The sequence below is a fragment of the Bos grunniens genome, chromosome 5, assembly GCF_055505025.1.
Source record: "Bos grunniens cultivar Pamir isolate PY7600 chromosome 5, Bosgru_T2T1.0, whole genome shotgun sequence".
NCBI lineage: Eukaryota > Metazoa > Chordata > Mammalia > Artiodactyla > Bovidae > Bos > Bos grunniens.
The window spans coordinates 43,587,763-43,611,143 of NC_141169.1; the positions used below are offsets into that span (position 1 = coordinate 43,587,763).

At 37.2% G+C, this 23,381-nt stretch overlaps 1 protein-coding gene across 3 annotated transcripts in view; it reads left to right on the top strand.

The window, feature by feature from the left end:
• The window catches only part of PTPRR (protein tyrosine phosphatase receptor type R), a 275,773-nt gene that overhangs the window by 218,627 nt on the left and 33,765 nt on the right, over positions 1 to 23,381 (top strand). For all 3 annotated transcript variants that reach the window (XM_086399964.1, XM_086399965.1, XM_086399966.1), the window contains 4 exons: positions 4,591 to 4,777; positions 7,716 to 7,800; positions 14,859 to 14,938; positions 15,365 to 15,502. In XM_086399964.1, the coding sequence (XP_086256090.1) occupies positions 4,591 to 4,777; positions 7,716 to 7,800; positions 14,859 to 14,938; positions 15,365 to 15,502 (490 nt within the window). The remainder of the gene's footprint in view (positions 1 to 4,590; positions 4,778 to 7,715; positions 7,801 to 14,858; positions 14,939 to 15,364; positions 15,503 to 23,381) is intronic.

Consider the following 23,381-nt stretch of genomic DNA (forward strand, 5'->3'; position numbering starts at 1 on the left):
GGGTGGCCATTATGCTATCCCCTAATGCCTAATACAATGATTCAGAAGAGTTAAAAATAATAACAGGAACTACAAAAGTTTTTTTAGGAACATGCTCAAAAAAGGCAGGTAGTCAATATTAAATTTTGAAGTCGGATGTGGGGGTTGGGGCAGTGTGAATTGGATCAGTTCAGTTCAGTCTCTCAGTCATGTCCAACTCTTTGTGACCCCATGGACTACAGCACACCAGGCTTCCCTGTCAATCACCAACTCCCAGAGCTTGTTCAAACTCATGTCTATTGAGTCAGTGATGCCATCCAACCACCTCATCCTCTGTTGTCTCCTTCTCCTTTCAGTTATAACATGAACATATACTAGGGATGTGATGTAAAATATGATGACTGTTAACACTGGTCTATGGTATATTTGAGGGCTTCCCTGGTGGCTCAGAGGTTAAAGTGTCTGCCTCCAATGCGGGAGACCTGGGTTCAGTCCCTGGGTGGGGAAGATCCCCTGGAGAAGGAAAGGGTAACCCACTCCAGTATTCTTGCCCGGAGAATCCCATGGACAGAGAAGCTTGGTAGGCTACAGTCCACGGAGTCGCAAGGAGTCAGACACGACTGAGAGACTTCACTTCACTTTTCACTGTGGTATATTTGAAAGCTTTTAAGAGAGTAGATCCAAGAGTTCCCATCACCAGGAAAAAACTTTTTTTGGTGTCTATTCGAGATAATGGATGTTAACTAAGCTTACTATTAATCATTTTCTAATATATGTAAGTCAAATCATTATGCAATATGCCTTAAACTTATATTAATACAATGCTATGAGAAGGGGACGGCAGGGGATGAGATGATTGGATGGCATCACCGATTCAACGGACACAGGTTTGGGTGGACTCCAGGAGTTGGTGATGGACAGGGAGGCCTGGCATGCTGCGGTTCATGGGGTCGCAAAGAGTTGGACACGACTGAGTGACTGAACTGAGCTGAACTGATGTATCAATTGTGTCTCAATAAAACTGGGGGGAAAAGTCAAATGTGAGGCTAGACATAAAATTAATGAGAAATTATTTATTTAATGTTGATAAACTTAGAGTGAAACTATATTTATGAATCTCTTCAAACAACATGGGCTTCCCTGGTGGCTCAGAGGTTAAAGCGTCTGCCTCCAATGCGGGAGACCTGGGTTTAATCCCTGGGTTGGGAAGATCTCCCGGAGAAGGAAATGGTAACCCACTTCAGTATTCTTGCCCGGAGAATCCCATGGACAGAGAAGCCTGGTAGGCTACAGTCCATGAGGTCACAAAGAGTTGGAAACGACTGAACGACTTCACTTCAAACAACATAATAGCTGAAACATATAAAGTAAAAATTATTAGAAATATAACAAGAAATAACAAACACAATTCTGTGACTCACTATCTATTTCAGGCTATGAGAAATCCAGTAGGAAAAAAGTAAGAAAAAAAATAGATTGAAATAGTATTTTTAATAATATATCAGAATATAATATATAATGTGATAGATATGTATATATGTACATAGATATGATATGTAGACATATTTATCAATAGATCCATGGATAGTAGCCAAACCAGCTGCCGGCAAAAGCATGTATGAAATATTTAGAAAATTTTGTTATAGTTTTTGTCTCAAAGAAAACATCAAGAAATTCCAATAATTAGAAATCTAGTCCATTCTGATTTCTATGTACATTTCATGTACTAGATATTAATAAGGAAAATGAGTGGGCAAACAGCTAAATTACCCTCGAGTTAAAGCAAGAATTAAAGCTACAACTACAAACCATTTAGAAATTAATGAAAATGACAGCATTATATATCAAAATGTAGAATGACACCAAAGCTGCAACTGGAAGCAGATTCGTAAGAGGAAAGAACTGATATATTTTTTGTTTAATGAATTTTTTGTTGTGTGTTCTAATAATTTTCTATTTCTTAAAATTAAGCCCTAACCACTTCAGTGTTTGTTGATGTAGTACTTCATACATGTTAAACACAATTTAAAGGAATTAATATGCTAGACTGAGCCAGACTTGCCTGTGAGTGTCCAGGAGTCGCTGGCAGAGACATGGGTCAACAGTGGCCTACTGCGGGGTCAGGGGCACTGAATACAGTGGTATGACTGAAGACTGAACTGAACCTGAACCGAACTATCTGCTTGTATTCTCTTTGCTTGGGTTTATTTGGGCTCGTATATGCCAGCTTTCCATTTTCCTGGGACAATAACCACTTGGCACCAAATTTGATCACCTGACACACACCTCAGTCCCCTTTAAATTTAAAAATTCTTTAAATTGACCCTCAGTCAGTTCAGTTGCTCATTCGTGTCTGACTCTTTGTGATCCTGTGGACTGCAGCATGCAAGCCTTCCCTGTCCATCACCAGTCCCCAGAACTTGCTCAAACTCAAGTCCATCAAGTTGGTGATGCCATCCAACCATCTCATCCTCTGTCGTCCCCTTCTCCTCCTGCCCTCAATCTTTCCCAGTCTCAGGGTCTTTTCCAAAGATTCAGTTCTTCACATCAGGAGGCCAAAGTATTGGACCTTCAGCTTCAGCATCAGTCCTTGCAATGAATATTCAGGATTAATTTCCTTTAGGATTGACTGGTTTGATCTCCTTGCAGTGCAAGGGACTCTCAAGAGTCACCTTCAACATACAGTTCAGAAGCATCACTTCTTCGGTGTTCAGCTTTCTTTATTGTCCACCTCTCACATCCATACATGACTACTGGAAAAACCATAGCTTGGACTAAATGGACCTTTGTCGGGAAAGTAATGTCTTTGCTTTTTAATATGCTGTCTAGGTTGGTCATAGCTTTTATTCCAAAGAGCAGACGTCCTTTAATTTCATGGCTGCAGTCACCATCTGCAGTGATTTTGGAGCCCAAGAAAATAAAGTCTGTCATTGTTTCCGTTGTTTCCCCATCTATTTGCTATGAAGTGATGGGACCAGATGCTATGATCTTCATTTTTTGAATGTTGAGCTTTAAGTCAGCTTTTTCAGTCTCTTTCACCTTCATCAAGAGGCTCTTTAGTTTCTCTTCACTTCCTGCCATAAGGGTGGTGTCATCTGCATATCTGAGGTTATTGACATTTCTCCCAGCAATCTTAATTCCAGCCTTCGCTTCATCCAGCCCAGCATTTCACATGATGTAGTCTACATATAAGTTAAATAAGCAGGGTGACAATATACAGCCTTGATAATATACCTCCTTTCCCAATTTGGAACCAGACCATTGTTCCATGTTCTAACTGTTGCTGGTTCTAACTGTTGCTTGTTGACCGGCATACAGATTTCTCAGGAGGCAGGTAAGGTGGTCTAGTATTTGCATCTCCTTAAGAATTTTCCACAGTTGTTGTGATACACACAGTCAAAGGCTTTGGCATAGTCAATAAAGCAGAAATAGATGTTTTTCTGGAATTTTCTTGCTTTTTCTATGTTCCAACAGATATTAGCAATTTGATCTCTGGTCCCTCTGCCTTTTCGAAATCCATCACGTATTGCTAAAGCCTGGCTTGGAGAATTTTGAGCATTACTTTGCCAGTGTCTGAGATGAGTGCAACTGTGTAGTAGTTTGAACATTCTTTGGCATTGCCTTTCTTTAGGATTGGAAAGAAAACTGACCTTTTCCAGTCCTGTGGCCACTGTTGAGTTTTCCAAATTTGCTGGCATATTGAGTGCAGCACTTCAATGTGCTATTTGACCCTCAACACATGCTATTTGATAGTTACTCCTTGATTCCATACAGCTGCTGTTATTAGTAAGAGGCACTCACACCTTCTGTTCAGGACACAGGGAGCCTTTATATGTTGGAAGAACCACACCTTGCCTCCCAACAAGAGGGAAATCACAGAGAGAGGTTCAATTGTAATTTAGCATAAGGGTCTGTGGTCTTCTTGTTGTAAGTTTATCACAGGATTAAATACATACATATGTAAGTACATACATATATGCATAGATACATATAGGACAAAACATATACATATGTATACAGAATGAAAAAGTTATCTTTTAAGAATTTACCAGAAACTATAAAAAAATACATTTTGAACTTTTAAATTCTATTTTAATGGCAATCATTTGAACTAAAATAAAGAGATTGTTTTTCTCCTCTGAGCTTCCTGTGTTTAATAAAATCATAAAGTATAGTATATTGATGTCAAAAATATTAGCTAGGGTGGGTACAGAATTTTTATACTGGACTCTCAGATACACAGATAAAGTAGGTTTGTGTCACATCTTAGTCCTCAATTCAAATGCTATGTTTACTTTTCCTAAATTTTTCACTTAATTTGTTAGCCATCTTATTCATTTATTAGCCATCTTATTATTTCCATAGCAGCTATATCCCTTAATAAACTATAGTTCATTTTCTCAGTTCAGAGTGGTTTCTCCAACAACAAAACTGTCCATTTGCTGTAGAGAAACTACAGTAATTGCTATCATCAATTATGGTACCCTAAAAGAAGGTCCTTATTTCTATCATAGTTCTCGTTGAATTATGTGTATATACAGGAAGACAAACTGATCTGCTGAAAACAATCCATACAGTGTTTAAACCTAATAGCATTTTCCTCCAATGTAGGCGAGGGTCCAACGTATCTCTTACATTGGACATGAGTAGCTTGGGCAATGTTGAACCCTTTGTGGCCATACCAACCCCACGGGAGAAGGTAGCCATGGAGTACCTGCAATCAGCCAGCCGAATTCTCACAAGGTCGCAGCTGAGGGACGTCGTGGCAAGTTCACACTTACTCCAAAGTGAATTCATGGTAAGCCTGCTGTTTGTTATTCACTCTTCAGGAGGCATTTTGATATTCTAGCCACTAGAGGCACATTCTAAATGACACTGTCAGCTCATAGTAAAATGGTTACAGTTCTAAAGGTTACCAGTGCAAAGATTTCAGGTCCACCCTGCATTTCATCAACTACTGGTGCGTGTTCAAACTAGGACGTGATACCTAAATTAAGGCAGAGGGTATAGAAGCTGGCCAGGCAAAGAAGTGGCACGAAGGAGCTGACCATTCCAGGATGACAGAGCAGGCTTGCTTGTCACTATTTGGGGAATTAAATTGTTCAGTTTGACAGGAGCATTAAAATTAAGGTGGGAAGTAACAAAAATTGAGCCTCAGACATAAAACAAATCTAAGACTTAATATGTTACTAAAGGTTTGGATTTATCTTGTGTTTAAAAAAGATTACTATCCAGTTAGGGAGTTTGGGATCGAGAGATACACACTGCTGTATTTTAAATGGAGAGCCAACAAGGACCTGCTGTATAGCACAGGGAACTCTGCTCCATGTTATGTGACAGCCTGGATGAGAGGGAGCTTAGGGGAAAATGGGTACATGTATATGTATGGCTGAGTCCCTTTGCTGTCCACCTGAAACTATCCCGACATTGTTAATAGGCTATACTCCAATATAAAATTAAAAGTTTTAAAAAATTACTATTGGCAGTAGAGTCTGCATTAGAAAGAGGTATTTTGGAGACTCTAGAGATTATCCTGTGAAGCTGTGATTAGTCAAAACTAAAGAAGTAGCAGTGAAAATTGGAAGGGTCTATAGGAGTCTATATTGGAGTCTATTGGAGAAGGAAATGGCAACCCACTCCAGTATTCTTGCCTGGAGAATCCCATGGACGGAGGAGCTTTGTGGGCTACAGTCCACGGGTTGCAAAGAGTTGGACACGACAGAGCGACTTCACTATAGGAGTTTACAAGAAGTGGCCTTAATGAGGTAAGTCTGCCAAGAAAAAGGGAAGGTAGGAACGACACTCCCATTTTTAGACTTAGCAACAGGGTACATATAGTTTCTTTTAATGAAATAAGAAACACAAAAGGAAGACTAAATGTAGGCTAAGAATAATGGTGAGTTTCATATAGCTAAAGATGATGATGACCCATCATTGTTGCTAGTGATAATACATAAAACACATTTTATCCAGAGAGCATGGAGACACATTAGACCTTCTTAAGTTGTCCAACTGTTTCCCAAGGGGAATATCCATTTTATAGAACCACTTGCATCTTAAAGCAGATGTACATTTCAAGCCATATCCGTTGGGTATAATAAATTGAACACTGAGGTGTTAGTCAGGTGTTTGCAACCACCCTTTCCTGAGCCAGCCATAGGTTTGATCTATTACTTTCATCACCTGTTAAGTATCCAAAGTAAAGTACTAAGCATGCAGTTGTAAAATTAGACTTTGTAGCATGTATTCTCTTTATGTATGAAGAAAATGAAACCTGGGGGATTAAACAAGCCAATCAATGGTCATGTAAGTGGCCAAAGGTTTGTTTCTCGAACTGCAGATAGCTCTTTGTTCAATAAGACAAGCCTTTAACATGGACTACTTCCCTGAAAGGGAAGATGAGGTCAGCAAGGAATAGAGAGAGAATGCTGGAAGATGATAAATTGTGTGTGTCAGACAACAAGAAAGATGGGAGGAATAGAGCTAATCACAGCTTTGCCAAAACAGACTAACCTGTTTGAATTACTAAGCATGAACAAGTGGTTTCTATTGAACAGTCAACAATTTTGCTTACTTTGGTAACTTGAAACTGTGAACTTATTCAGTTGGCGCAAAGAACAAGAATAAATTATAAATATCTAAAATAATGCAAGTTTCAGAAATGATGTTTTTAAAGTAAGCTACTCCTCTCTATGGACCGAGTCTTAAATTCATAGTATAGTCAGGCTTTTCTTGAATTTTCAGATCGCCTGAAAACAAGGACAATTTAAATACATTTGTAGATAAGTTCTTCCATTTCAATGAATCCTAGGCTGTCAAGTTTTATTTTCTTTTGAGAAAGTGTAGGTAACAAAAATATTGTTTTATGTGATCCAGGGATAAAAGGTATTTTAATTCACATTTATCTAAGCAATCCTTTGCAGAATTTTAAGTTAGAGAACATACCATTTTGTATAATCAGCTCCTTAAATACTTGTTTAGAACCTTTTGAAAACTTTGGCTTACTGTTTCCTTTGTTCCAGTCAGCATCAGATGCTCACCTTTTAGGTCTAATATATAGAGTGACTCCTGCTCTAATTGTTCCTTCCTCTATCATTTGGCATATATTCTGACTTAATAAATATATTTGTATTCTTGTTAATTGCTAGAAGACAGTGTCTAAATGCCCTTCACTACAAATATTGCACTTACAAACAGAAATGGGACAGTAAAATTAAAAACCATTTCTTAATACAAAAATGCATCATATCATTATTACTTAGATCAACAAAAATTCCCTTTATATTTACCATTTGAGGGGAAGTTTTTCATAATCCTAAAAGAGTCACAATTAATGTTAAGACAGAATCTATCATAATAAAAAAATTTAGTATTAAATCTACAGATTGGAAGAAATCTAAATACACTGTTGAAAAAAATTTCAGCCACCTGTTTATAAATTCCCAGCAATTATGTCAGAACAGGATTCTTAAAACCTAACCAAACTTTTCTATGTCTCTTTAAAAACTACATATCAAATAATACTATCTAACACACAAAGCCATTTCTTAGAGTCAGCTTGTCAGGGTGCAGCTGATGTGTTTAGGAAAGGAAGGGTGTTGGCAAATCAGAGGTGTTAGTCTGTTTTTTTATAAATGACTTTGAAGTCCAATAGAGCTCTGGATCAGATGGCCCCCCGTGAAGATTTTCTTTGTGGCAGCATTAGATACAGTATTTGATATCACTTATTTTTTCAGGAAATACCAATGAACTTTGTGGATCCCAAAGAAATTGACATTCCACGTCATGGAACCAAAAATCGCTATAAGACCATTTTGCCAAGTAAGTTTCTTGAATTAAATAGTTTATGTTGTACCCCTCCCTCAACATTTCCCATCCTCACAACTTCCATATACACACCAAATTTGGAATTGCAAACACAGCTCAAGACTAATAATCATTAAAGTGGAATTCCCTGGAGGTGGAGTGGTTAGGAGTCAGTGCTTTCACTGCTAAGGCCAGGTTTAATCCCTGGTCGGGGAACTAAGATCCTGCGAGTGGTGCAGCCAAAAAAAGAAAAAAACTAATAATCATTAGAATGGGCTAAGGTTAATAATTTTATCTTGTATTACTCTTATTACATTTCTCACAATTCCAGTAGACACATGGTTCTAAACTTTACATTATGGTCAATTAATTTTCACAAAGGGTGTCAAATAATTCAGGGGAAAAGAATAGTCTTTTCAATAAATGATGCTGAGACAACTGGATAGCCACCTGCAAAAAATAAAATGCCTCACACAACATACAAAAATTAATTCAAAATAAGATCAAAATGGATATTCTAAATGTAAGAACCAAAACTATAAAACTTTTCACATAAAACAGATGTAAATCCTCATGACCTTGAATTTGTCAATGGTTTCTTAGATACGACACCAAAAGTATAAGCAACAAAAGGAAAAAATAAATTGAACTTGATCAAAATTAAAAAGTTTTGTGCTTCTAAGGGTACCATCAAAAAACTAAAAAGATGACACTGACATAAAATGGCAGGAAAATTTATAAATTATACACTTAATAAAGGATTTGTATCTATAATAAATAAAGAACTATTAGAACTCAATTATAAAAAGACTAATAACTCAATTTTAAAATGAGCAAAGGACTTGAATAGACATTTTTCCATAAAAGATATACAAATAGCCAACAAACATATGAAAAGATGCTCGATACCATTAGGCATCAGGGAAATCAAAACCGCAGTGAGATACCACTTCATATCCACATGATTATAATTTTAAAAAAGACAGTAGAAAGAGTTGGCAAGGATGTAGAGAAATTGGAAACGTCATACTTTGATGGTAGGTACAGCTACTGAAGAACAGTCTGCTAATTCCTCAAAAGGTAAAACCTAAAGTTACTGTATGATTCAGATATTTTACTCCTAGGTATATATGTAAGAAAAATAAAAACATGTGTCCACACAAAAGCTGTACACAAATGTTTGTAACAGTATTAGTCATAATAGCTCGAAGGGTAGAAACAACCAAAATATTCATCACCTAATGAATAGATAAATAAAATGTTGTATATTCACATAATATAGTATTATTCAGCAATAAAAAGCAATGAGGTACTGATGCATGCTACGACTTGGATGAGCCCTGAACACATATACTAAGTGAGAGAAGCCATCACAGCCTCATATTGCATGAGGCCATTCATATGCAGTGTCCAGTTAGGCAAATCTGTAGAGATAGAAACTATAGTTGCTGTCAAGTGTTGGGAGGCATGAGAAAAGAAAAGAAAAGGGTATTGAGTTTGTTTGGGAGATAATGAAAATGTTGCCTTTGCTAGAAATATTTATCTCGCATCCTTACAGAAAAGTCTATAGGGCGCCTACAGAGCCAAACTGTTGGGGCTCATATCCAGCTGCAGCACTTACTCTATGGCCTTGGGTAAATTCCTTAACTTCATCTGTGAGATAAAAGTAGTAATATCCACCTCACAGGGCTGTTGTAAAGCCCAGTGCTTTGCACATGATTAAGTGCTCAGCGTTACTCTCATAACTCAGAAAGATATTATTGTTCCTTTCTTACAGAGGATTTGTAGATATTAAAGAAGCAAGATTCAAACCCAAACACATCTGCCCACATGCCTTTCATCACTGATGGCTGTACAACTTTGTGAATTAAACAAATAAAAATAAACTCTGTGATGGTACACCTCACACAAGTGAATTGTATGGTATATGAATTATGTCTCAAAAAAATGCTTTTACAGAAAGACTTCATTATGCATAGCAATCACCTGAGTCCTTGTTAAAAATGTGGCATCCTGTGCTCCACCCTGGGGATTCTGTTTAAATGGGTTCTGTTGGGCCCAGAAATCTGTACTTCTACCAAACAGGTGATTCTGATGTAGGTGATACCAGGACCACACTTTGAGAAACACTGCTTAGACTATTTTAAAATTAAATTTAACTCTGTGAAATTTCGGAGAAGGCAATGGCAACCCACTCCAGTACTCTTGCCTGGAAAATCCCATGGACGGAGGAGCGGTAGGCTGCAGCCCATTGGGTTGCTAAGTCAGACACTGCTGAGCGACTTCACTTGCACTTTTCACTTTCCTGCATTGGAGAAGGAAATGGCAACCCACTCCAGTGTTCTTGCCTGGAGAATCCCAGGGATGGGGGAGCCTGGTGGGCTGCCATCTATGGGGTTGCACAGAGTCGGACACGACTGATGTGACCTAGCAACAACAACCGTGAAATTTTTCGATGTCAAGCAGTGAGCTAAATGCCAGGAACCAGGAAAGAATAAGGAAAATCATATAATATCAAAGAGGTCATGGACCAGAGAAGACACATGTAAATGAGTAATTATGTCCAATGTAAGAGTCCATGGAGTTGCAAAGGACATGACTTAGCAACTAAACAACAACAACAGCCAGAATAGAAATGTTGCCCAAGTGCTGTAGGAGGATGGAGTAATTAATTCTGCCTAGAAAGACAAAAATACTTTGGAGAGGAAGCAATATTGTCAATACCTAAACAAACAGATGGAGTTGGGATCTTGACAAAGCCCATAGACATCTCAGGGCAATAACTCTGGAAAGATGGAGCCCCAAAGGTTTGTTTCAAAGTATTAACATGGAAATAGTAGAGTCTTCATAATTCAGTTAATTATTTCCTTCATAAACCTCCAAATTCTCCATATTTATGCTAATAGAGCAAGAATTACCATTAATAGTGTTCATGGAATTCCCCTTCTGTTAGAGTTGGAAACACATTGTAATAGTTACTTCACAGTAACATATTTTTAACTGGTCTTTATAGTTAAACCTGTTTACCTAAGATACAGTTATTGTTTAAAGATATTTTGTTAACTATAATTGGCTGAAGGGAATGAAAGTGCTGTGTGTTACATCTAGTGTCTCTTTCTCAGGCTTTTTCATCTCAAATTTACCAAACATAAGTAAATAGGGCATAAACATGCATTGCAATTATTATACTTAACCACCTAATCTCAGAAGGACTTGGAAATTATTAGGACTGTTTTAAAGTTCAGGCTTCTCTGTTTCCTGCCCAGATGCTATCAGACAACTGCTTCATAGTCCTGTGTCAGCTTTTCCATTCCCAGAACTGGGTGGGTCACTTGAACCAGGGCACCTGTGCTGACAAATGATGTTGCAAATGACGGATTTTCTGTTGAAAATGTCTGTAGCCTGAACACCCCACCCAACCCCCTGTCGTGCAAGACATAATCTAGTAAATATAGCATGGACAAGTCACATCATTGGTTGGAAAATCATCAGAAAAGATGGGAATGAATATGAAAATCTGCTATTTATGGTTTATTTTAGACTGTATGATGGGATAAGTTTGAAACATTGCATAAAATAATTTTTAAATGAATAAGCTTTTAAATATTATAATTGTTTTTATTTTTTAACCTACAATAAACTCTTAAGTTTAAAAGCTTCCAGCTTGTGCATATTAGTGAGACTGCATAATTTGGAGGATGCTTCGCAGCAGAAATATGGATGGCCAAGAACTAATTAAAATGTAGCTTTTTTTTTGTTCTATGTACAATGTCAGCCTGGCTCTGAATATTCTTAAGTGGCAGATTAAAGTGCTTATGTCAAATTTATATCAAATTATTTTATAATATAAACAAATATTAGTGATGAGAATATCTTTATGTCTTAATTGCAAGAGCAATGGGAAAAAAACTGATATCAGTGTGAAATTTTTTGTACAACAAAGAATTTTTATGTATATTTTGTCCATGCAGTTTATTTATACAACTATAGAACAATATAAATCAAATTTTAAAGTCCTAGTTACTCTAGTCTTCACTTTTTATTTAAAAATGTAAAGTCTAGTAATGTTTCCTACTTACATTATGTTTTCTCTTTTATTTTATTATGTGCCTAAAACAGAGTAGATATGCAAATCAGTGAACCACTCATTACGGCAACAAGTTGTATGACTCAAGCAGAATGTTGGAGTTAGACTTGATTTCCTATCCTGGCGAAAATATTTACAATTTATGGCAGGCTACTTCATTTTTCTGTGCCAGCCTTTCTTTGCCCTTAAAAATAGTAATAGTCATACTACCCTATAAGGCTGTTGAAAGAATTACATAATCATATGTGGAAAATGGCTTGGAAAGTTCCAACAAATAGTAAACCCTCAGCAAATGTTCGTTTCTCCTTTCTTTATCTTCCTAGTGAATTCATCATTAATCCCAGAAACAATTCCAGACAATAAGAACACTGACTATGGGAACATTTACAGTTTCAGAAACAGAGTACTAAAGAGCCCTGTTTTCACATAATAACCATCACTGCATTGGCAAAATCACCACTGTCCACAAAAGCTCTCTACAATGAGGGAAATGTTCCCTATCTCCCATGGATGCTGAGTGCTCAGTCACTTCAGTCTTCTGACTCTTTTGTGGCCCCGTGGACTGTAGCCTGCCAGGCTCCTCTGTCCATGGGATTCTCCAGGCAAGAATACTGGAGTGGGTTGCCATTTCCTTCTCCAGGGGATCTTCCTGACCCAGGGATGGAATCTGTGTCTCTTAGGTCTCCTGCATCGGCAGGTGGGTTCCTTAACACTAGCGCCACCTGGCAAGCCTGTGTCTCCCATGAGATAGTCATTAGCTGCATGTGGCAATAAGCATTTGAAGTAAAGTGAGTGCACCCAAGGAACTGACTTTTGTTAAAAAAGAAAGCAGCTTATTTTTATTTTTTAATATTTATTTAATTTGACTGTGCTGCATCTTGGGTTGCAACCTGTGAGCGCTTTAGTTGCAGTATGTGGGATCTAGTCCCCTGATCAAGGATAGAACCTGGGTGGCCTGCATTGGGAGCGTGGAGTCTTAGCCACTGGAGCACCAGGGAAGTCCCAAGGAACTGACTTTTAAATTTTGCTTTGTTTTCATTAACTTGAATTTACCTACACTTGGCTAGTGGCTACCATATTGGACAAAGCAGGCCTAGATTCTTCTCTCTCTTCCACAACAACCTTGAAGATGATTCCCAATCACCTTGAAGGTGTGACCAGTCCCTGCCCTTCCGTCCGTTTCCCACGTCTCCTGAATTCATCTCTGAGAACTATCCTATTCCTCTCATCTCTGCCTTTGTCCATCACTAGCAGTGATACACTTTTCCCTTATCTAATAGCTTCCTCTCTGACTTCAAACCTTAAACACATTTCTTCCTGAAGAGGAAATCTTCAGACCAGTATGTTGTTCAGTTGCTGTCATGTCCAACTCTTTGCAGCCCCAAGAACTGCAGCACGCCAGGCTCCTCTGTCATCTGTCTCCTCGAGTTCACTCAAATTCATGTGCACTGAGTCAGCCCAGTATAACCTTTGACAAAATCTGATGTGATTCTAATCAAAATATCAGGATCCATGTATCATTTTGTCTATTAAATAGAAGACTTAAGATCGCCAGAGGTAAAGAGATGGAGAAGAGGGCAGACTTTCATGTGCTCTGTACACCAGACCTATGTGTGTGTAATACTTTGTAGAGAGGAAAAAAGAAACAAGAAGGAAAGAAGAAAGAAGAAGAGAGGGAAGGAGGGAGGAAGGAAAAGGGTGTAAGGAAGAAGGGAAGGGAGAAAAGAATGAAAGGAAGAAAGCAAAGGAAATAAAAAGAGAAGAGCAGGAGAGAGGAGCAAATGTGATCAGTGTCCAATGTAACATTGAATTCATGCACTGCATGAATAAAATTATAACAGTAAAGATGAAAGCAATAATACATGATGACAGTAATGACAAAATTTTGCTTTTTAATACTTAGCTTTTTATTAGACTACACTAGCTTTAAAAAGGCTTCAGTTCATTTTCATTTTCTCCTATTCATCATATATTATATTCTTGGTTTTTTTTAAGTATTTCAAGATCTCTAAATATTTGGAAATACTGTAAATTATCAGTTTTCAACATAAATTTAGTTTAGCTTGACAAGAAACCTGCTTCTAAGCAATTTTGGGGTTGAGTTCCCAGTAAATAATATACATCATAGGCATTATAAAAACTGAAGGAAGTGGGCCTCTTTTCAAGTGTGAGTGGTTTAGGCCATTCGTGGAAACTTTTAATAATCAGTGGATACTGAAAAGAAATTGAAGTTTCTCGTCCCCTTTGCTATGAAAAGAGAAAAATCTAGAAGAAAAGCATTATTTTAACTCTTTATAATTGAAATTAATTCAATATTAAACCCACTCTGAGCCACATATCAAGTAAAAATCACAAAAGATATAAAAGTTAATTAAAGACAGTCTTTGTTCTCAAGGGGCTCATTGCAATCCATTGAGGGCAAGAAAGAATTGAAGCACTTAAAATACAAGATGTTAAATACTAAAATAAAGTTCAAGCAGCCTGAGCAAAGAAGAGAATGCCTAATTCTGCCAGGAAGACAAGGGAGGGCTTCAGGAAGAAAGTATCTCTTGAACTGAGCCCTGAAGAATGAGGACAACTTACCCATGCAGAGACGGCAAGGAAACAATATGTGCAAAAGCACAGAATCTGCAAGAATGTGGAGTAGTTGGGAGATTGCCCTCGACCCTTGTGACTAGAGTATGTACTCTATGTACACACAGAAAACTGATGATAGATACATGCGTGCTCAGTCATGTCTCTTTGTAACCTTATGGACTGTACCCTGCCAGGCTCTTCTGTCCATGGGATTCTCCAGGCAAGAATACTGGAGTGGGTTGCCCTTCCCTTCTCCAGGGGATCTTCCTGACCCAGGGGTGGAACCTAGGTCTCCTGCATTGCAGGCAGATTCTTTACCATCTGAGCCACCAGGGAAGCCCCACTGACATTCTAAGAAACTTAAAAGAGTAAATCTGGCTAACCTATTCTTTCTTGTTTTCTTCATTAGATCCCCTCAGTAGAGTATGTTTAAGACCAAAAAATGTAACTGATTCTTTGAGCACTTACATCAATGCTAATTATATTAGGGTAAGTAAATAAACCTAAATTTCTTTCTGATAAGCATGTTGATTTACTGTCTGGAATTGTTGGGGGTTTTTTTTCACCCCTCAGAATAGATTAATTTTGTTTTAACTTGGTTACCAGCAAGTTTTGTTTTGCTCACTTGGTCATAATCCATGTCGGTAAGTCTTCCTTTCCTGTGTGTCTGTGGCCACAGTGCTCCCTCTGAGGTGCTCTGGGGAGGACTGCACTTGACAACCCTCAGTACCATGTGCTATGCTCGACTTGTTGAGAGAATAACCACTAGAATGGTGGTGCTTGAATCAATGAAGCCGTGAAAGTATGTAGCTTTTGGACCTGCAGAATTGTTTTGTTTTGAAGATATTTCACCTAAACTTTCAGTGCAAGGCATGGACTTCAGAGCCAACATTTTTTCTTTTTTTCTCAAACTAGGGCTACAGTGGCAAAGAGAAAGCATTCATCGCCACACAGGGCCCCATGATCAACACCGTGAATGATTTCTGGCAGATGGTTTGGCAGGAGGACAGTCCCGTGATTGTTATGATCACAAAACTCAAGGAGAAAAATGAGGTATGACCTTTTCCCAAGTGCAGAACATTGTATTTTTTTCTGTTACTCTAGAACAGAGATTGTTTAAGGACAATTACCATATACTTCCTAACAAATTTAATGTTAAGACACTTAAAGGCTAGGTCAGTTTATGCTCCCCCAAAATGGTAATTGGTGTCCTATGAATGATAGCTTTCTTTCAGTGAAATCAATGTGCTTGGCATACACCATTCACGTTTGTATCCATGTATCTATGTAAGGAAATGAGGGGCCCTGAATCATCACTCTGATTTATAACAGGGAAATAAAAAATTGTTCATTTACATCATGAGCAATTTTTGAGCACCTACTAAGTGACAGATACTATTCTATTTACTTATTTATTTATGGCTGTGCTGGGTCTTCATTGCTGTGCAGGCTTTTCTCTGGTTGTGGAGAGCAGGGGCTACTCTATAGTTGCGGTTTGCGGGCTTCTCAGCATGGACAGAGGAGCCTGGTGGGCTACAATCTGTGGGATCGCAGAGTCGGACAGGACTGAGCGACTAACGCACACACACACACACATGCACACACTGTGGGGGTGTCTCTTGTGGTGGAGCAGGGGCTCTAGGGTGCTCGGGCTTCAGTAGTTGCAACTTGAGGGCTCAAGAGCGCAGACTCAACAGTTGTGGTAGACGGGCTTGGTTGCTTCACAGCATGTGGGATCTCCCTGGACCAGGGACTGAATCCACATTTCCTACATCAGCAGGTGAGTTCTTTACCACTTAGCCACCAGGAAAGCCCCAGATACTATTTTAGTTGCTGGCAGTTTATTAGTAAACAAACACAAAGATTCCTGCCCTTGGTAGATTTTAACTTTCTAGTGAGGGGGAGACAGACAAAAAGCAAGAAGCAGAATTTCATAAGAGTATAGCATATTAGAAGGGATAGATGCTGTAGGAAAAAACAATAGAGTGGGATAAGGGGACTGGGTGTCTGAGATGCAGGGAGCAGTAGGAGAAGAGCAAGCTGCAGTATTATACAGGGGGATACACCTCACTGAGAAAGTGAAATTTGGAGAAAGGTTTGAAGTTAACCAAACCAAACAACTTTCTCAATATTTTCATAAAACAAAATCTAAGAAAGAGACAAAATTAGACCCCACATGCATACTAGTAAACTTTTCTAAGGATCTAGCTTATAGAATATGCTTTCTGTATTTTGCATCATAAAAATAAAACTGTGTAATTCCCAAAGAGTGCTATCCTAGGCACTGCCTACATTTCATGACATCTTATTGAGATAATTTACAGTCTGATTTTAGCCAGCATTTGTCTTTGTTTTCTGATCAAAATGACTATGCCTGCATCTCACCCTGACAATAAGAATTTAAGAAAATGGAAATTTCCCTTTTACTCCTTTGGTGAGTTGCAACCACCAACCATAGTATAACCATGCTGCTAATGCAGAAAACTCAGGTACACAAACAGCAACTTAAAGTTCTTTTAAAGTTTTGTTGTTTTCTTCCATTTTTGCTACAATAGACAAAGAATCTTTTTCTGAAATTTATCCTGGGAAAAAAAGTATATTTTTGGCCAGTAGATGAAGTTGTATACTACATTAGCTATATGCTTACTAAATAAATGCATTTCTATGAATCTTATATGAAAGCCTAAAGTAGCATAATAAAATAATCCTTAATATTCTTAGCTATTTCACCCAATATCAACTTGTCAGCATAATAAGCCACTGACAAGTCCTGCACAGTTGTTTAATATCTGTGACAATTTACCTTCATGGCAGGAAAAAAAATTCTTCAAGTTTTAAAGGTATATTCTCTGTGTATTTATACACATGCATGTATACATAGAACTTATGTTAATATGGCAAGCTAAATAATCTGAAAAACCAGTCATACTGAGTGAAATACGATACGGCATGCATAGCAGAGCTTGGGGGAGAAAGTAAATTCTAGTAGTAAAAAACTGAATAAAATTCATAAAACCAGAGAATTACAGGTTATTTGTGTTTTCATGACAATATAAGAACTGGAGACAAAGCCTTGGGCTTGCAGGAGCTAGGACTTAGAACTGAGACCTTCCACGAAGTGAGCACCTGCAAGGGCTATACCTTCAGTGAAAGGGTGAACCACAGAAATAAACCTGCCTACCAAAATAGGATTATAACAGGAATTAATCTATCAAAGTCTGGCCTTCTCATGGGATCAATAGTAAGGTACTCTTGAGTATTCAGAATTCAAAAACCAGGAAGCACCAAGTGGTAAGTAATTAATACAAAATAGTATTTTTTAATGTATATAAATCATTTATAAACTAGTTTATATTCATTTAATTAAAAAATTAAAAGTAATACTGCATTGGTAAGGCACTTTACAAAAACAAAGTCTTCTGCTATCTGCACAGCAAACACTACACAGAATTTCAAAGGAAAAAGCCCAGCAAATATAAACCCAGAAGTCAAACTTCTGAGAAACACATGTAAATAACCAACATAAGTAAAAAGCAGAAACAACAAATAGTAGAAATAGACCTATAAGAAATTGAAACAATAGAAACTGTAAATATAGGCTTTTTTATAATTAAACATACAAAATATAAAATTAAAAACTTGACAAAAGAACAATTTACTATCAAAAAAGACTAGGAAGATTTAAAAACAAACCAAAGGGGCCTAGAAATAAATATTATACACATTAAAATGAAAAAACTTCATAAGTTGATTGGCAAGCTGGACACAGTTGAATAAATAATTACTGGATTAAAAAGCAGAGCTAAGGAAATTACCTAGAAGATCAAAATGACCAAAAATGTGAAATAGAATTTCAGAGGACAATATTTAGATGTCTAATATATGTCTAATGGATATTTTAGAAGAAAAGGGAGAATATAAAAAAAGAAGTAATATTTGAGGAAATACTGGCTAGGTATTTTCCAAAATTGGTGAAAGACTTGATCTCTCACAGTGAATCCTAGACTGGATAAATAAAATAAATCCACAGCTAGACACATCTGTGGAACTGAAAAACACTGCGGAGATTGTTTTAACAACCAGAGTGACTAACAATTGGCTTCTCAGTAGTAACAGCAGAAGCCAAAACTCGGTAGAATAATACCCACAAAGGAATGAGAGGAAATCACAGACACCTTAGAACTCACACAAGATTTAGCAATGCTTCCTGGATCTGAATAGACTGAACTACACCTGCCCACTTTGGTTGGAATTACCATTTTCTGAATAGATTGTCACGATGTATTTTCTCTAAGAACATTCATACCTTTATTAATTCTATTTCTTTTATTAAAAGTAAAATCATACAAAATTGGCATGGAAAAAGCACTGTGATTTATGCGATTACATAAACATAAGGATGTAAATGTTTTGAAACAAGTTTTTTTTCCACTGAAAACATTATTTGTTGCATATTTATTAAGGATAAATACTTGGCAAAGCATATATCCCACAAGGATCATAGGTTTAGTAACTGTGTAAGATAAATTATAATTTTTGTTGTCCTGAGCATTTCATTCCTCAAATGTTATGATATATTTGTTTCCTTAGACAAAAAGACAGAGATACGCCAATGGTGCTGTAACTTGTTCTTGAGTCAGGTTTCATCAGGACAGGACAGAAGAAGCCAAGATTGTTGGTTAGTGAGTAAGGATTCCCTAGAAGTTAAGTAGGATGTGACATATTTTAAAGGCCAACAGAGATAATATGAATAATTGGTGAATATGCCAAAGCCCTAACAGACAGTATTCTTCCCTTCTGTCCCCAAGACCAGAGTTTGTCATTATAAGAGAACTGCTGTATGAGATAAACATGTATTTCAAAGTGACAATGAGTTGGTTAACTGACTATGCTCAGACATCTCTGTTCTGAATGTGAATGTGCAAATAGAGCCCGTCTTGTTCTTTCCTTTTCAAGTGCATTAAACCTGAAGCTAATCTGTGGGCTTCCCAGGTGGCACCGTTGCTGAAGAACCCACCTGCCAATGCAGAAGATAGACAGGGTTGGATTTCCTGGGTCAGGAGGAGTCCCTGGGTCGAGAAGATCCCCTGGAGAAGGAAATGGCAACCCACTCCAGTATTCTTGCCTGGAGAATCCCATGGACAGAGCAGCCTGGTGGGCTACAGTCCATAGGGTCACAAAGAGTCAGACACAACTGAAGCAACTTAGCATGCAAACCTGTTGGTACCATTCTCAGAATTCTTGTTCTCTATAGGAGAGTCAAGTAGATCTGTTGAAAGCCAGAATTTTTGAAAAAATAATGTCCACATAAAGGATGACTGAGGTTTTTATTTTTCACTTTGGCTGCATAATTCAGAAATGGAAAAGGTATTATTTTTTCTTACCATTTTTAGCCTCTTGCCTTTTTAAGTGTCTGAGATATATATTCTGGAAATATCAAAGTAAATATTGATACATTATGTTACACTTCTGTGTGCAATTTGCTACATGTATTTTCCCATGGCCAGTCATAATTCCAAATATTGCAATAAAGATTTTGACTTCTGTTATTATTGATTACTCATTAAATTAAAATGAAAATTCCTTTCCATCCAGATTCTCTAAAGATGTACAAAGAATACTATGGAAGAAACTTTAATGTTTTACAAATCAAAATGATACTGAAAAGTCTGGCTCAAAAGAAATAGGCAGTAGACTTCACACTGCCAGGAAGATGCTGTTTACCAAAAATGTGCCAACTTTCAATTGTGTTAAGCGTCATTGTTTGAAATAGACAAAAATCATTTCCTCCAAAAATATGTGAGGGTGGAGTTATCTTTAGAAATTCCCAGGCTTTGTATTTTCATGAACCTTTCTACTTTCTAATAAATAAATAAAAGAATAATTGCCAGCTCTTATTAAATCATCACAATATTCTCATAGTTACTTTATTAAATAAGAATAGGCAAAAAATTTTAAAATAAAGCTGACAAATTAGTTCTCATCTATGGTGTGAAAGGAGAAGCCACTTTTATTGTTGGTAAGTTTGATTTCTTCATTTACGTAAATCTCATGAAGGAATTCCTCTTGAAAGAAATAAAACATTGAAAACACAGTGTTCAAACTTTTAACATGAACTATTGCTTAACTAGAGAAGACACAGCAGCTAAAACCTGAAAAGCTAGAGTAGGATGAGTCTAAACAGGACAAGAAGCATTTCTATATTTCCAAAGTCCTCAGACTAGCTCAGACTTTCTGCTAAGAAAGAAGTGGCTATGAATGTCGGTCATATTATGTGTACAGTGGAAACTATTTTCCACAGACTGCCATTTGTTGAATGTATATAGTACGCACAGTTCATATGTTAATTCAGTTCATTTTCACTCTATCTCTACAAAGCAAGATTTACTATACCTATGTTATGGATGAGAAATGAAGGTCAGAAGTTAAATCATTTGCCTATAGTCTCAAAGTTAGTAAGTGATGGAGTCCCAATTTTAGTCCAGGTTTATTTGATTCCAAAGCTCACATACTCATTATGCCCCAACATAATAAATGGGCTAAAGAAGGATGTAAAGTAAAGTAAAGTGGTAGTTGCTCAGTCGTGTCTGACTCATTGTGATCCCATGACTGTAGCTCACCAGGCTCTTCTGTCCATGGGATTCTCCAGGCAGGAATACTGGAGTGGGTTGCCATGCCCTTCTCCAGAGGATCTTCCCAAGCCAGGGATCAAATCCAGGTCTCCTACATTGCAGGCAGATACTTTACCATCTGAGCCACGTGGGAAGCTCATAAATAAAGATGCAAGACATTAAAAGACAAAGTACCCGTTGTTGGCTTCACGAAGGAATAAGACACCGAACTATGGTTCACGAAGTGAGAGCATTACTTGGTGATCTGGCCTAATGAAATACTTCTCTCGAGTACTTAATACTGCCATATTCTGTCTTAAAATTTACATCTTTCATCTGAGTTCACCTATGTGACTTAAATACTTAAAAAACGCATTTTGCCCATTGACCTATTCAGCACTTTGCAAGCGGTTTAACCTCAAAAAGCAAAATAAAGAAATTGTATTTTAAGTATTCCCCAATTTCATTTTCTTCCTTTCTCTAGCTGATAAAATTATGGATAAGATTTATTTTAATTACATTTTTTTGTCCAAATAGCTCTTATGTGCCTTACAGTTTTTCAGCAGGGACCTGCAGAGGAAGTAGGTGCACGAGGAACATAAACCTGGCGAAGCAACAGCACAGAGGCAGACACGACACCACAGAGCATGCTGAGCACTTTGATGTGGCCTGAGCATAGTAGGGAGCGAAGGGAGATGGGCCTGGAATGGTACATTTTGCTGAAGACTATAGAGAATGAAAGAGGGTTCTGTATTCTTTGTATATTCTGCTTTTAACATTATGAGTGTTCTCCGTATCATTAATAACTCATCAAAAACATGATTTTTAAATGACTGCTAGAATTTCACTGTATGGTTGCTAAAATGTATGTAATCATTTCCTTATTAATAGATAAAGTCATTTCCAATCTTTTTATCCACATCTTCCATTATTAATTTATAATTTTAGATGTGAAATGACCTAAGTGATAAGAACTTTTGAAAAAATATATTCCCAATGTTAGAAATACATCTAACAGTGTCATCATCTTTGAGCTTCCCTGTAGCTCAGGTGGTAAAGAATAGGCCTGCAATGAGGAGACCCAGGTTTGATCCCTGGATTGGGAAGATCCCTTGGAGAAGGGAATGGCAAACCCACTGCAGTGTTCTTGCCTGGAGAATCCCATGGACAGAGGAGCCTGGCGGGCTAAGTTCCATAGGGTCGCAAGGAGTCGGACAGGACTAAAGTGACTAAGCACTCCAATATTTTTGCTTGGAGAATTCCATGGACAGACACTACACTATTACCATTACCTTTAGCATCTAGAATTCTCCAGCTAACCTTGATGACTTTCAGTACTTAGTTCTTCTTTATAAAACATCCAGTGGTGTGTGTGCATTCATTCAACAGATATTTATCCACTATCAACCATCAAGCACCAGTGTAGGCACTTGGATTATATCTTTATTGACAAAATAGTCAAAGATCCCTCCTTTCATGGAGCTACAATCTAAAAGAGTAGACACGGTAAACAAGAAACAAAAATTTTTAATATTAGATATAGGTACAGTGTTAGGTCTTATGAGGAGTGGAGAAAACATATGGTAGAGTAAGAGAGATGGAAGACAGTTTACACCAAGATCAGGAGAGCATTTTAAAATTTATATATGGCAGCCTATAAGAATCTTATGAATTTATGCAAGTAATGACTTAAATCACAGCTACTATAGATGACTTTATTTAATTAAATACATCCAAAACAAGTGCTTCTTTACAATATAAATATTAATCAAGTATATCCCATGTTTACCTTAAGTTTCATTATGAAATCTGATGGGTATTCAGGTGGAAATGATTGATTTGTAAGTAAATTATAGTTAAAAATAAAGTAGATCTTTTTAAGCTGCACATTTAAAGAGAAAATAAATTTTCCTGATAAAACACTAGTAATTAAATTTAATTATACTATGTTATATTCTAAATCCATAAAATAAAAGTACATCTTCTCAACTATTTAAAATTAGCTAAAAAAATTAGAGTTAGATAATCTAGAAAGTTCATCAAATATACCTAGGAAGTGTAGAAACTGGGCTGTTTGATCTTCCAAGTAACTAATGTTTATTGAACACTAACAGTGTGCTTAGAAATTAATCTTTACAATAAGCTTATTTGTAAAACTCAGTGAAAGAACACACTGACGTCCAGGGCAGTTAAGCAACCTGCCCAGGCTAAACAGCCAGTGATCTGACTCCCAACTCCTCCTTCTCACCTCTCTACATACCCTCCTCAAGTCTTCTTCCTAGTTAAGGTGGGAAGGGAGAAAGTTCTAATCCAAGCAGTGA